At 42.8% G+C, this 15,605-nt stretch overlaps 1 protein-coding gene across 11 annotated transcripts in view; it reads left to right on the plus strand.

The window, feature by feature from the left end:
* Positions 1-15,605, plus strand: part of LOC309706823 (dedicator of cytokinesis protein 3-like) — a 230,117-nt gene that overhangs the window by 194,311 nt on the left and 20,201 nt on the right. For 6 of the 11 annotated variants that reach the window (XM_082533712.1, XM_082533719.1, XM_082533715.1 and 3 more), the window contains exons 16-31: positions 586-748; positions 1,223-1,329; positions 1,937-2,108; positions 2,522-2,619; positions 3,079-3,162; positions 3,997-4,097; positions 4,656-4,737; positions 7,036-7,206; positions 7,543-7,728; positions 8,843-9,035; positions 10,218-10,345; positions 12,679-12,825; positions 14,081-14,179; positions 14,268-14,362; positions 14,475-14,550; positions 15,240-15,340. In XM_082533712.1, coding sequence (XP_082389838.1) covers positions 586-748; positions 1,223-1,329; positions 1,937-2,108; positions 2,522-2,619; positions 3,079-3,162; positions 3,997-4,097; positions 4,656-4,737; positions 7,036-7,206; positions 7,543-7,728; positions 8,843-9,035; positions 10,218-10,345; positions 12,679-12,825; positions 14,081-14,179; positions 14,268-14,362; positions 14,475-14,550; positions 15,240-15,340 — 2,003 coding nt within the window. The remainder of the gene's footprint in view (positions 1-585; positions 749-1,222; positions 1,330-1,936; positions 2,109-2,521; positions 2,620-3,078; positions 3,163-3,996; positions 4,098-4,655; positions 4,738-7,035; positions 7,207-7,542; positions 7,729-8,842; positions 9,036-10,217; positions 10,346-12,678; positions 12,826-14,080; positions 14,180-14,267; positions 14,363-14,474; positions 14,551-15,239; positions 15,341-15,605) is intronic. The other 5 variants (XM_082533720.1, XM_082533722.1, XM_082533721.1 and 2 more) reach the window with 2 other exon arrangements.

The raw sequence follows: 15,605 nt of genomic DNA on the forward strand, positions 1-15,605 counted from the left end.
AAAACAAGTTTTAAAAAGAGACTTTTCCATTTGATTACATTTTGTATGATGATTATGTAGAAAAAGTAGAATTGGGCTGAAAGATCTATCGCTTTATCACCTCTTCAGGTTGTAAATCGTGTTTTTAAAAAGTAACTAAGTAACTAAGTAATTAATTACTTTTGAAAATAAGTAATCAGTAAAGTAACCGGATTACTTTTTGGGGAAGTAATCAGTAATTAGTTACTTGACCAACACTGCACACAAGTAGTCTCAGTGATAAGTCTGTAGAAATAAACAAGTTCATGCTTCAGTGTTTTTCATAAATGTTATCATTTAACTTCCAACTTTTCCACCAAAAACAAGCCAGCCTATCACACCTTTCTTAAAGGTTCCCATTCAAATACGTTTCCACTCCTTGACTTCGCTTACCTGAAGGACCCCTTTCAGTTGACCTTTGAGTATCACTCAAATGTGTTGTGTGCACAGCTGGCCCAGGTGTTGGTGCGTCACGGCTGTTGGGGCCGCTCTGGTCCACAGTTTCTCCAAGTGTTACTGCAGTGTCACTGATCTCATTGTTTGTCTGCTTCTGCACATGCTCCGTAGGACTGCATCAGTCTGGGTTCAGGTGAGCCCAACGTGCCAGAGCACCGCTCCTTTGTGCTCTACCATAACAACAGCCCGCGATGGAGCGAGGTGATCAAACTGCCGATTCCCATCGACCGTTTCAGAGGGTCCCACCTGCGCTTCGAGTTCAGACACTGTTCCAGTGAGTGTGTTACTTGTGTTAATACTGGGGCTGTCATGGCTAATGGGATGATCCGTGTGGAGAAAATAAATGAGGATCCAAGAACAGGCACTCGTGGAGGTGCGAAGGAGGCTTATTGTAAAAATAAAACCCAGAACCGTGTAATAAGATGACAGATGCATCTGCATTTCTTGGCATGCAGATGCAGCAGCTGGCTGCTCACTATAATCCTCCCAGACTGATTAGGTGCTGCTTCAAGCAGGTGGTGACATTTATAGAAAATATATCTAAATATAACATTAAAAGCATAACCAAGTTACTCTTTGACCTTCTTATATGCAGGCTGTATCACTTTGTCTACAATAGTGAAGTAATGAACTGGTTTTCTGAATACATCTCTAATAATCTGAGAGACATTTAACCTCGGTGCTTTTTGACCGAACACTCGGTGAGTTTCTCCTCTCACATGTTCCTTCTTCGTCATTTTCTCTGCAGCAAAGGACAAAGGAGAGAAAAAGCTGTTTGGTTTTGCCTTCACGCCTCTAATGAGAGAGGATGGAACTACTCTCTCTGATGAGAGCCACGAGCTGTATGTCTACAAGGTCAGCTACACTAGAGCTTTTCTGTTTCCTGGCTGCTACTCATCAGCCTTCATCACACGTTACTCATTTATTCTGCAGAGGAGTCTTTCTGTTGGCTGATGATTGCAGCAGAAATGACAATATTTAGTTAGTATATATGTGAACTGTACTTCAGTAATCTCACAGTATAACTATAAAGTTCACTTTAAATGTTGTGTACACTTTGTACATGATATCCACAACACCTTTACTGTTGCTCACCAAAACTGTACAGCAGGTCCAACTCCAGGCCTCAGGGCCGTGTCCTGCAGGTTTTAGATCTCACCCTGGGTCAACACACCTGAATCAGACGATTAGTTCATTAAAAGGCCTCTGGAGAACTTCAAGACATGTTAAAGAGGTAATTTAACCATTTAAATCAGCTGTGCTGGATCAAGGACACATCTAAAACCTGCCGGCCCCCGAGGCCTGGAGTTGGACACTCCTGCTGTACAGTGTTCACACACAAGCTTCATGTTTGCAGCTTTTGACTCAGTTTTGCAGCTACACTTTGTCAATGAGGTGCACAGATCTATTGTAAGCGCTTTCCTTCCTTCCTTTCCTCCTTCTCGGTGTCTCGTGTCCTCAGTGTGATGAAAACACGACCTTCAGTAACCACGCCCTCTACCTGGGGCTGCCCTGCTGTAAGGAGGACTTCAACAGCTGTCCCAACATCCCCTCCAGCCTCATTTTCCAGCGCAGCATGAAAGAGACCTTCTGGATTTCCACACAGCTCTCCTCCACCAAGCTCACCCAGAACGGTACGCAGCTGACCTGCAGCCGGCGTTTGAGCCGCTCGTGGATAATGTGCTTAAATATGCACGATTACACGTGAGAATTTCAGACTGTTTTTAATTCCACTGTCACCAAGTGTTTGCATATACGGGCTCGTATGATTGTTGGCGTTTCTTTCTGATATTGTAGTCGTAACCTGACATAAAGCAGCTTGAGGTGACAGCATTAAAGTGAGGAAATACTGTCACTATCTGTTATGGTTCTGGCATACAGACACCTGCTTTCAGCCGTTGTGCTGCGCTAACAGTGGCTTCCTCATTTATGACAGTTTTTACTCCGTTGTACATATTAAACGGCTGTTTTGCTGCTCACAGGCTGAAGTCTGAATATGAGCCTTTTTCCATTTTTCCTGGTGTTTGACATTCCTGTTGTCTTCCAGTGGACCTCTTGGCCCTGCTGAAGTGGAAGGCCCATCCCGACCGGGTCATGGACATCCTTGGACGGCTTCGGCATGTCAGCGGAGAAGAGATCGTCAAGGTGAGGTTTGAAGTCGAACAGGTGGGGAGATTGTTCTGTTTAATATGTGTAAACACTTGTATCGTGGATCATCATAATATTCTGTAGCTGTGCCAGATTTGCTGTGTAAGACATTTGCCATGTTGCTGGGCAGGACGTGTTTGTTGGTGATCTCTGAGGTGGTTTGAGGTGATTTTTTAAAGCATGTGTTAAAAGAGCTCTACAGGTGTTGTAATACTCCTGTGGTCCCATTAACATTAGCTTGTAGACAACCAGCAACTGGGAGGATACCATGAAAAGGTTTGATTCTTTAAAAATTGTCATGTGGTGTTCATAAATAACTAATAACGGAAAATTTCTTTCCGCCATTATGTAAGCCATTTTCCTCAGCAGGACTTTCAGCAGCTGTTTACTAAACTGAAGACATGTCATTGTGTGTGTGTGTGTGTGTGTGTGTGTGTGTGTGTGTGTGTGTCTCAGTTTCTTCAGGACATTCTGGACACCTTGTTCTCCATCTTGGATGACAACACAGACAAATATGGGCCGCTGGTTTTTCAGTCATTGGTGAGTGTGGCGTGGGCAGTGCACGAAGAAGGAGAAAATAAAGTAAACAAACAAAAGTAACAAATAATGAGTTTCATTAAATTTAATAATGAGGATTTAGAGACTTGCAGAAGAAACAATCTAATACAGATGAGGCTAACTGTCAGTTTCAGTCCCACTGATGTCATCCTCTGAGTTACTGGAAACAGGAGCTCTGACACACCCTAAACCCTGAAAGCTGAAAGATTTTTTATTCTGTCATTTTTTTTACTCTAATTTCAGTATGACTGTGCAACAGGAATAAGAGTTACAGTTAAATTTGGAAAATGTGGGTGGGTGATGAAAGAAGGTTACGCTGTAACAGGAAAATAAAATACTGTGGGGTCATGATCACAAAGAAAGCACTAAAATATAAACAATAACCTGGTGCCTGCACATCTGTAAATACGAGCTGAACAACAACGTATGAAAAGCTCTGTCCAGTCAGAAGCTTCAGCAGGACAATGATCCCAAGCACAGCAGCAGACTGTCGATGACGATGAGAGAGATGAAGTTATTGCTGCATCGTGTGATAGACTTTCACACACTGCCTCTGCACTGTGGCTCAGTTTGTGTTTCATAAGTAATGACATGGTATAAAATGCTATGTGTTCAGGTTCCTCTGAGCTTCCATTTAACTGCTCCAAACATGAGGGCTAGTAGCACCATTTCCTTTTTAAATCTCTTTATAGCTAAACCCTTCGCTTTGAAAGAGGCCGTACTTTTTTCACTGCGACTGTAAATTATGATTCATTTTCTGTGCATTTACGCGTCACTCAAGCATCACACTCACTGATCACAGTCTCTGTCTCACAGGTGTTCATTATAAACCTGCTCAGGGACAGTAAATACTACCACTTCAGGCCGGTGATGGACACTTACATCCAGAAGCACTTTGCTGGAGCGTTAGCTTACAAGTGAGTGTTGCTCTCTAACTAACAGCCTGATTGATTAAAGTGTGATTGTATATTCGTGTACACGTCGTTTGCCTTTATTGCAGTTTGACTTCTCCTGGATTTATTTCATCACGGTGGCTCAAGGGCATCAGAGATAAATACAGTATGGAAAACTGGCGTAGGATTGCATGCTTTTCATGCTCATTTAACTTTGACCTCATCCAGATATATTACATGAGAAGTTTTGCTTTTAGTAAGAGTCTGAAAATTAGTTTTGCACTGACTAAATATTTTATAGAGGATGAAACAAAGATCTCGATCTCGGGTCGACTGGCAGAAAATAAAAAAAGACACATATAGTTATAACTACACAAATTTTAGTTTTTCAGGTCTTTGTGATGTATTTCCGTACATGTTTGGTCCTGCAGAGTGCTGCGACTATCACAACAAAAGGAAAAGCTAAGCATTTATTTACAGAGCCATCCTGGGCTGAACGGGTCCTTTATTAAAGTAATGCTACGTTTGCACTCCTTCCAGTGCAGAGAATCAACCCTGTGTGGCTTTTTAAATGTGTTTCAGGGAGCTGATCCGCTGTCTGAAGTGGTACATGGATCGCTCTGCTGAGGTGGTGAGGCAGGACCACATACAGGAAGCCATGAGGGTAAGAGCTCAGTGCCACCTGGGTGGAGCACTGACCTGAACACTGAACTCCGAATAATCAAACACATGAAGGGCTGTTGGCATTTTTCATCTCTTCACTGAGTTTTATATAACAGTCTTCACCATAAAGGCTTTTTAAACAAAAAAACACCTTTTCAACTTTTTAATTCCTCCCACTGGACGTTCTTCTCAGGTAAAATATGACTGCATGCATTCAGAACTACATCAGTGACGTAGCAGAGCTGGGAATAGATGCACCATCCCACACAGATGTGCAGAACGTACCACATTTAGTAGACAAACGCTGCTCAGCACGTTAAAATATTTATCCGACTCAAGCATCCATCCCAAATGGGTCACACTGTCATGTAAAAAGTGGACGGCGTGAATTATTGAGGACAGCTTTGACACATGCTGCAGTCTCCAGATTTATCTTTTATAAACTGCGTCCAAGGAGTTTTAGCCTGTTTCTGTCTGCTTTATTCTTCCACTAACTTTCTTAACCATTGCTGTAAACAAGGAGCAGCCCAGATGCTGCAGATGTTTCTGTCCTGGTGCATCCTGGGATCTCTGTCCAGATACAAATAGGATCTTGTCTCCTGCAGATGTGATAAAGGCGTAAGCTCCAGATGAAAAGAACACTTTTAATTATCTGTAGCTGGTAGGTTTTGCAAAAAGAAAAGGAAAAAAAGAAAACAAAACTAGACTTAAAGCCAGCAAACATTTTGAGTAAGCAGTCTTCAGACTTCAGAATTTGATCTCACATCCTGATAACCACGCGTTTCACCAAACCAGCCTCAGTGGGGATTTCACAGTTTGTAACTCAGACATGCTTTTGACAGATTCCTGGCAGCGGACAGGCCAACTGCACTCAGGCCGTGGGTAAAACCAACACAGGATATCAGCACAAACAGCTCAGACAGAGGTGGAGCTGTGCATCAATGAGTCTCGCAAACCCACAAGAACAAGAGCACGAGCTAAATGAGCGGCCGAAGTTCCCCCACAACCATGTGACAGAGTGATGAGTTTACAGACAGTTTTATGTCTTCTGTGCATTTGCACAGAATGGCACAATGTGGAAGTATAAAAACGAGATTAATACACTGAACTAAACTAAAAACTAAAACTGGTTGTGAAGCAATAAAAAAAAGGAAACTAGAAAAACAAGCTAACTGAAAATAATGTCGTTAAATAAAATTTACAGGAAGTCTTTTTAAGTCTTTGTCAGTTTGGTCATATTTGTCACTAAAAGCATCGTTGGCGTTCATGTTATTAAAACCTGGACAAGCTACATGATTATGAGTCAAAGTTTGTGTTTTAGTCTCTGTTCTGAACTCTGAGGAAACCCTCCTGTTCATTTAAAATAAGTAATCTGATGCTCGAACTAAGAGAAACTAAAGCTTAAAGTGGGAATATTTCATTTAACTTAAATTACCCATCCTTTAAAAAAAGTGTACACGGCTCCCTCGCTACATCGCGGTTCACTTTTCGTAGCCTCGATGTTTCGCCGATTTTTTTAGTGCAATTTTCACGTTGTTTTTTGTTTTTGCAGCGCATTGCGTTCTGCGTCCTGATTGGCTGTAGACCATTTTCAATCAATCTCGTGCCGTGTCTCCTGTACTGCACAGAATGCGTTCAGCTTGTCAATTTACATAAATCTTTGCAAGACAACAAACACAACAGTGTCGACGTCAAAGGATTCTAAGGAGCATTAAGTGAAACAAAGTAGTCAGATAAGTCAAACTTCACCCAACTCATTCTTCTTGCTTCCTTTACGTCCGTACCATTGATCGATAAATGTTGAATTCTCTGGCAGCTGCTCTGTTCCCGTGTTCTGGACCTGAAAACAGGGTTTTATCTTTGGTTTCTTTAGCATAGCATCTTTATTTATAACGCACTTTACATCCAACAATGTTGACCAAAGTGCTACAAATATAAAACAGAGAGGAAACAGTTTAAATTACATATATATATATAATACTGGACGTATTCTTCTACGAAGGTTTGAACTTTAAGAGTTTAAACGAGAGAAATGTGTGAAAATGTTCATGCCTGTCTGAGAAAAGTGTATAAAGTGTGTAGTGAGGCGGTTTCACAGCCTTAAAACATCTATGATAGTTGTAAAAAACAAAACGTTCGCTACTTCGCAGATTTCACCTTTCGCAGGTTATCAACATCCGTGATAAACGAGGGAACACTGTACTCCTAAAACATTTGAGGTTTGTGTTTCTTCTAGAACAAAAAAAACCCCGAGTGAATATTTCATGCTTCTCTTTTCTTTGTTTGCACGTCCTCTCAGGCTTTGGAGTATCTGTTCAAGTTCATCATCCAGTCTCGGATCCTTTACTCTCGGGCCACGTGTGGCATGGAGGAGGAGCAGTTTCGCACCAGCGTCCAAGAACTCTTTCAGTCGATCCGCTTCGTGCTCAGCCTGGACAGCCGCAACTCCGAGACGCTCATCTTCACTCAGGTGAGGAAACCTGCTGCAACAAAAACATTTTTCTTCCTTGTTTATGAAGCAGACAAAAATCGTTTATTGTTGTGATTTTGATGTTGAAACTGTTGTGTCGTCATAGTTTACAGTAGACAGCTAACAGTAAAATGCACTTTAGTTTAGCTGCTTCCCATCTTCTTGTAGTTGCCTTAATCTGACTTTTATTTCACTTCTGTTCCTTTTTCCACTTGTACCTCGCATCTTTCCTTGTTTCCTTTCCTCATCTTCTCTTTCAATTTCCCCTAAATCTTTGCTCCTTCAATTGGGTCCCTATTATTCCTCCTGGGTCTCCTCCACACCCAAATACCACAGGGCCCCCAGCCTTGTCCGGGCCCAAATCAAGTCCCAGGTCCCGGCGCCGGGCTTCCCGCTCCCTTAGCACTAGCTCCTGCCCCGGGCCAACTGCAGTCCACTGTCCCAGGACAGGTTCCTGGCAGCGGACAGGCCAACTGCACTCAGGCCGTGAGCGCCAACGCTCTGCGGCCGACTCCGCTGTCAGTAAGTAAACGTCTGGAAGAAACCCACAGCACCCCTTTAACCCCGTGAAGCCCAGAGTCCCATTTCACCTCAGAGAGCTCTAACCACACACACACCTGTGGTCCTCCGCACACACGTCCCGGCTGATATAACACACAAGTACACGATGTCCTCTTGCACTCGCTGGTCACACACGTCCTCTGACTGAGAGCATGTTTGTTAATGACATCCATCCTGATAACTCTTCACTTCACTCGCTGTAGAGACAAAAATATTTCTTGGCTGTAAACGCGTCTCTGCTGTCCTTAGATCCAGGCTCACGTGGCCTTTACAGGTACTGCAGGTTTTGGACTTTTTCAGCCTTGATTCACGCAATAAGAACAAACTCGTTGAAATAAATTAATCTCATGTACTTCTTCCTATTTTTCAATGAGGCCTCTAAACATTTTCCAAAATTCACAATTTTCACCAGAAGAACTCTTAAAGAAAACATTAAAAAGTGGAACTAAAACTGGACCTCATAGGCTTAGATTATCTTTATTTTTAGAAGAGGTGAAATATTGTTAGTAAAAATACAAAGAGTGGAGAAGAAGTTTTCATCCAGAGTTCAGCAGCTTTCAGTTTTGTGCCACTTTGAGTCCAGTTCACACCAGAATGAACCTGTTTGTCCAAAACGCCACGTCTGCTGCAGCTTCTTTGTGCTAAAATCCGTCTTTGTGTCCGTTCACTCTGTTTGAACCATGTTATTAATGATTGATACCCCTGACTTGCTAGTGTGTGTGCTTTGTCTTCCTTTTTTCAAACCTTTCACTTCCAGCTCTGGTTTGTTTTCTGCTGTGGAATAACTTCTGTGCCTCTTCGTACGAGCTGTTTTGTAAAAACTGTAATAGCTGGATCTGAACAGATGTCTACCTGCTGACCTGTGTGGATTTATGACTCCTCGTGTGGGTTGGCACCTCTCTCCTGTGGACACTCCAGTCACTGAAACCAGGATTGTTCCTTATAACCGACTCCTTCTCTCTCTCGTTCACTCGAACCTTTTTTTTTTGACTAACTCCCCCTGCTGCCCTCCTCCCTAAATGAACCTCTCCCCTCTTGTCATTAACACCTCTTCTGTCCCTAATTTCATTCTCAGGCTGCACTTTTGAACTCGTTCCCAGCCATCTTTGATGAGCTGCTGCAGATGTTTACGGTGCAAGAGGTGGCCGAGTTTGTGCGCGGCACCCTGGGCAGCATGCCGTCCACCGTGCACATAGGACAGTCCATGGATGTGGTCAAGCTGCAGTCCATAGCTCGGACCGTGGACAGCCGGCTCTTCTCTTTCCCAGGTAAATGTTTGGATTCATTCATGCGTTAATGTAATGCGCTGTGATTTTTGCCACAGGACTATTAAAATCAAAATAAAGGTTGTGAATGACTTTAAAAACAAACAAAAGCGAGTCAAACATGCAGCAACCCAAATACATCATCAACTAGAGGTCCATCAGTTCATTCTCTTAACAGCTGATAGTTTGGGGTCCCAGCCGTCACAGAGGGTCACAGGGCTGACACAGAGTGACAACAAACTCTCACATCCACCTGTGGCCAAATTAAAATCACCCGTCTACATAACCAACATGTTGTGAAAGTGCTGTATGGTTCAGACACGTGTATTTTTACATAAAGTAACGTTACCTTTCCTTTTTTCAATAAGGCTCATTTACATAGTGGAGATTCCTTACTGTCACCACAGCTCTGTGCGACGTGCTGCACGTTTACCATCTCTGAACAGGGAACGCTAATCTAAAGAGGTTATGTCCCCAAATTGAAGAGACAGTTACAACCTGACATTTTCAATTTTGAGTTTCACTCTAAATCGTGAACCCACACAAATGCAAAAGAGTCTCTCTATATGACTCAGAACTGAATGTGTTAATGTGAAGGTGAGACAAAATTAATGCCTGACAGTTTCAGTACCACCAGCTGATGCTGAATAGTCTCAAACTGACACATCAAAATTCTTTCTGGTGAAACTTTGTTCGAACCCTCCTGGGGGAGGACCTCCGTGGGGCACGTCTGCTAACGTTGCTAAACAACATTTCTGCTGTGTAATCGGCCACGAAGCCGCTCAAATGCAGATAATAAGTGACTTTGTTATGTCGGCGTTGTCTCTGGTGTTTGTGTGTAGTTAACCCGTCATTGCCTCCCTGTTTTTTTTCTCCCCACTGACATTAAATGTTTCTAAAATCTGTTTCATGGCACTAACTTGACAGTAACCTTTAACCTGTAGCTACAAAAGCTTGAAGAGCTGCACAGTTTTCAGATGGATTTGTTTCAGGACATGAACCAGACCAGAGGAGCAGGAGGCCGACTCCCTCTGAGCAGCATCGCTGCTGTTCCAGTGAACAGCAGCGATGTTGTTGGGTTACGATCCACAGACACCCTAACCGCCATAATGTAACGTGTGTGTGGTCCTTCTCAAATAAACCTGAACTGAAGTAAACTTGTGTGTCTGTTTTGTGTTCCCTCAGAGTCTCGGAGGATCCTACTTCCTGTGGTCCTGCATCACATCCACCTGCACTTGAGGCAACAAAAAGAGCTTCTCATCTGCTCTGGAATACTCAGCTCTATATTCTCTATCATCAAGACCAGCTCGCTGGTAACACGCACACACACACATGCACACACACACACACGCTCGAAACACCGCTGCATTCAAATCTGAGTGTCATTGTGGGGTTTGAAAGGAAACTTATCCCAGAAGCTAGGCCTGCTGAGGCCAGTCCTGGCTTTGTTGAAGGTGAACCAGATGGGTCCTTTGTTTTCCCATGAGCCTCTGCTCCACCAAATGTCCGTGCCTTTGCAAGAAAAATAAATCCATGGTTACAGCTGCATATTCAACAAATCAATAAGCACCTTCTTTGTGTTTTCATAATGACTTTTCATTGACCTGAATAAGAAACATCGTGAGGCTAAGGAAGGATTTGAAGGAGAAATCATACAGAGACAAACATGATGTTCAGACTGTGGCTGCAGTTGTGTGATGGTGGTCTTTGTTGATGTGGCGCTGCTGTGGTTAGAACATGAACAGGAAGCCCACCGTAAATACTTCAGACTTGCTGTTTCATGTGAACTGAACGAACAGAACTTCAATACTTAGAGTTTTATTGTCATTGTGCAGTTTCTTGCACAGCGAAGTTGGGTAGCTGGAGCACAAAGGTGCAAAAGTAAAGAAGAGAAAACACTATACATGTGAGTGAACTACATACATGCTGTATGCATAGAAACACTGAAACAGAAACATTGTGGGGCTGTATACAAGGGCAGTTATATAATATAATACATAAATAAGGGTGGAGGGGCTTTGGTCATTTAGGGTGGAGATGATAATTTCACTGAGACCTAAATATTACACATGCGCCAAAGAAATGTTGCACAGAACATGGAAAGACTGAGATATTGCACATAGTTGATCAACAGCAGCGTCAGGGTGGATGTGTTGGAGACGTCTGTGCACACTCTTAGTTTGCATTAAGAGTTCTGACAGCTCACAGGAAGAAGCTGCTCTTTAGTCTGTTTGTTTTGCACCTGATGGATCTGAACCTTTTTCCAGAGGGCAGGATGTTGAAGGGTGGTGGTTAGGGTGGAGGTGGTGCTTTATAACTGCTCTGGCTCTGGAGAGACATCTTGAGCTGGCAAGTCCAGGGAGGAGAGTGGACAGCTGATCACCTTCTCTGCAGATCTGATGACCCTCTGTAGTCTTTTCCTGTCAGCTGTTGTGCAACCAGCGTACCACACAGGGATGGCGTGCACCAGCACGCTCTCCATAGTGGCACGGCAGAAGGACACTAGGAGGTCAGTCTGCAGCCTGTTCCATCTCAGAACCCTCAAGAAATGGAGGCGCTGCTGGGCTTTCTTTACTAGGGCTGATGTGTTTGTGGACCAGGATAGGTCCTCAGGTATGTGGGTGCCGAGGAACTTAAAGGAGGACACCCTCTCCACATGGTCACCATCTATGGAGAGGGGAGGGGGGTCAGTTCTTGTTTTGCAGAAGTCCATGACCACTTCCTTTGTTTTCTTGGTGTTTAGGGTGAGGTTATTGTAGTTACACCATTCTGACAGTCGCTGGGCCTCATCCCTGTAGGCGGTGTCATCATCGTTGGTGATGAACCACATCAGAGTGGTGTCATCTGCAAATTTGATGATGATGTTGCAGGGGTGCGTGGGGGTGCAGTCACCAAAGATGATGCTTAAGAAAATATTGAATGTAGTTCATCTTTCAGAAGTTTTATCAGGTAAAGTTGCTCACGCTGCCGTGTCCCTGTGCTGCGACGATGATTTACTTTAACTCCTAATTATCATCTGTGGCTGAAGTATAATTAATAAAAGATCATCAGAAAGAAAATGCAGAACAAATGCAGTAATGGAGACGTAACCAAGTAAGTTAGAATAAAACCAGCACTTCATTTATTAAATGTTTACATGGTAAAAAGTTTCACAGGAGGACAAAAACTGCCAACTCTAACAGGAACTTTGTTATCAAAGTAGTGAAACGTTCAAAGTTCCCCTGCAGGCCAAACAAACCGCTGTCAGGTTAAAACATATTAACGGCTCCTGAAACGAGTGATGTTCAGTGATGACGCTCTTCTCTTCTGAGGCGTTGCTTTTGGTGCTGAAGTCTCTGAAGTATTTGGACACTTTCATCTGATCTGAACTGAAACTGAAATTCGTGAGCACCAGTGAGAAACCAGTGTTTATTTCCATTACGTACTGTGAATGTTTAGTGTTGCAGTGAGCCTTCAGTCAGGTTTGTCCTCTCAGGAGCAGGAATGTGTGAGACACAGCTGCAGCAAAGCTCCTAAAACCTTCAAAATTCATTATTGGACACTAACCTATATAAAAGTACACGAAACACACAGAGAGCAGCTGTCCTTATTTCTCTGCTCTGGTTTCCTTTTCTTTATGTCTCCTTTCCTTCGTCTCTTCTTCCAGGACACATCGGTGCAGGAGGAGGTGGAGATGATGGTGGAGTCCCTGTTGGACGTCCTCCTGCAAACCCTGCTGTCAATCATGAGCAAGAGCCAATCGCAGGAGGCGGTAAGGGGTCAACGCTGTCCGCAGTGCACCGCTGAGATCGCTGTTAGTAACTAACAATACGACTACTACTACGTCACCTCCCGGCCCCTCATCCACCCTGCATCCGTCTGACTGTCTGTCTGCTGTAGGGCAGGGCAATATTATATTCATGTTATAGCTTTGTTGTCCCTTTATACTGTCGTACAGTTACATGATGGCAACAAAATAAAAGACGGGAGATCTGAGAGAAGCAAAAAGTGTTAAAATAAAAATGAAAACTGTTGGTTTTGTCAATATTGCCCTCTCCTACTCCACCATCATCATCACTGACCCATCCTGCTGTTACGTCTCTTTGTGCATGCGTTAAAGACCTTCCATCTTTATTTGTATTACTGTGCAGAACGATATCTTAGTTAAATCACAGATGTGTGAATCTGAGTCGTCTGGGTTCATTTGTATTTTGTAAATTTGATGCATTTTTGTTGACTGTTCACCTTCATTTACATTCATTTCATCTTTGGCTCAGTCTCAGTCTGCTCATCTGCTGCCCTCCTGTTTAACCAGGAAGCAAGAATAAATAAAGCAATGAATAAAAATAAGAACAAAAGAGTCCAAAGAAGTGTTTACAAACTGTTTTTGTTAATATTCTATTTATGTCATTATAAACGATAAATTGATAGTTAAAGTTTAGCAGATAGGTATTTAAAACTTTTATAGAAATTATAATTCATCATGTTAAAAACGTTCTTGCAACTTTATCGTTTATGTCATGCTTTGGTGTAATGCAGTTCATTTTATGCCTTATTGGTGTCGACGCCACACAGAAAGATTTTGTGAGTTTTTATTTTGGATCAGCTGCTTCGTTCTCCTTCGTCGTTCCTCCTCTCAGATGGAGGCGCCGGGTTTCCTGCAGGGTCTCACTTCACACTCATCATATTTTAATACAGACTACAATCTTTCTTTAGGTGGTGATAAAAACTAGATTCAAACACGAATCCATCCTCTGAACTTCAGCATTTTAATGCAGTAGATCAACACAGAGGTTTGATGAAGTTTGCGTGAGTGAGAATTATTTAGCGCCCTTTAGAAAAAAGTGGAGTGAACTCGTATTTCCTCGTGTCTTGCGTGTGGCGCTGCAGATTTATCTTTACATGAAGGCTGGAAAAAGTTACTGACACATAAAGTGGTGCCAGCAGAGAGGCTGATAAAGAGGGGTCAGTTTGGGAAAGAGCCCGACTCATCCTGGTGCATCACCTCACTGTTGACTCCTTTGTGTTTCCATGCACTTACATGACTGTGCCCTGCTTCCTGTTGGCAGGGAGAGTACGTGTCCTGCCTCCTGTCGCTTCTCCGTCAGATGACAGATATCCACTTCCAGCACCTGATGGAAAACTTTCAGAGCAAAGATGAGCTGAAGGTACGGAAGTCCTGACTCACTGTGAAACATGACAACAGGGAGAGGTTTCATCTTTAATCCACGCTCTCGTCTCTTTCCCTCTGCTCAGGAGTTTCTGCTGAAGATCATGTGTGTGTTTAGAAATCTGATGAAGCTCAGCATTTTCCCCCGAGACTGGAACATCATGAGACTCCTCACCAGCAAGTAAGACACCAACTTACCCGACAGGCTGGAAATACACGAGTGTTGACTGAGTCCGATCGCTGCTGGATCATTGGAGTAAATATCAAAGCGATGCATGTGTGTGTTTGTGCAGCATCATCCTGACCACAGTGCAGTACCTCTCTCCTGCTCTGCACAAGAACTTCACAGAAGCCGACTTTGACTTTAAGGTAACTCCTACTTTATCATTTATCTTTAACTCTCAGTTTAGTCTTTATTTCCTAGTTAAATTCTTAATTTATTGTTTACATCTGTTAGACCCTTTTTTATTTAACTGCAAATTTTTTACTATAAATTTTATAAATCTTGTCAGTTTCTGTAGTTTAGTTTAATGGTCGGGCACTACATGTCGTACGGTGTATGATTATGTGTGTGACAAATAAAATTTTAATTTTGAGTTTGAACTTAACGTCACCCTGTCAGGTGCGCACAAACCACAGTGACTGATAACAGTGGAAACGACCACGTGTAACAAAACCCAACCAAGCGTCTGACAAAGCTGCCGTCCTCCCCTCTCTGAGTCTCCTCACTACTAACACTAATGTTGTTTTTCTAAATCATGAATATTATTCAGATTATTTCTTTTATATCGTCACCATTTTGTGGTTTCATGAAACAAAGCTGAAACCCTGTTAGACTGAACTGAAGCCGCTGATTTACTGAAACAGACGTGAGGCTGAAGTTTTGTAAAATGTCAACTTCATAACTTCATTATGTGAAAACTGACGAGTGCAAAGAGTGAGAGTGAGGGCTGCATCACTGTGCAAGCTGCGACCAAAGGGCCGTTTGCAAAGAAAGAAAACGTGGCGTTAGCAGTGTGTGTGTGTGTGTGTGTGTGTGTGTGTGTGTGTGTGTGCAGGTGTGGAATTCCTACTTCAGCCTGGCGGTGCTCTACATCAACCAGCCCAGTTTACAGTTGGAAAATTTGAGTCCTGCTAAGAGGAAGAAGGTCTTAGACAAGTAAGGGGACACTCACACTCACTCACTCTCTCACACACACACACACACACAAAGAGAAGAAAAACATGGATAAGAAAAAAAATAAAACAGTAACAGCTGCTCCATCAGACAGGATGTAATGACAAATCTGACCTTTGACTGAAGGGTAAAAGATATTTTCTTGTTTTTTTTATGTTCTTTTGCTTTTGTAAGAAAACAAAATTCTTTCAGTTCATTCATTCAGTTTTTGTGTTTATGTCAGTGAACCAAAATAAATATAAATACC

This window comes from Aulonocara stuartgranti, assembly GCF_965226115.1.
Source record: "Aulonocara stuartgranti genome assembly, chromosome: 5".
NCBI lineage: Eukaryota > Metazoa > Chordata > Actinopteri > Cichliformes > Cichlidae > Aulonocara > Aulonocara stuartgranti.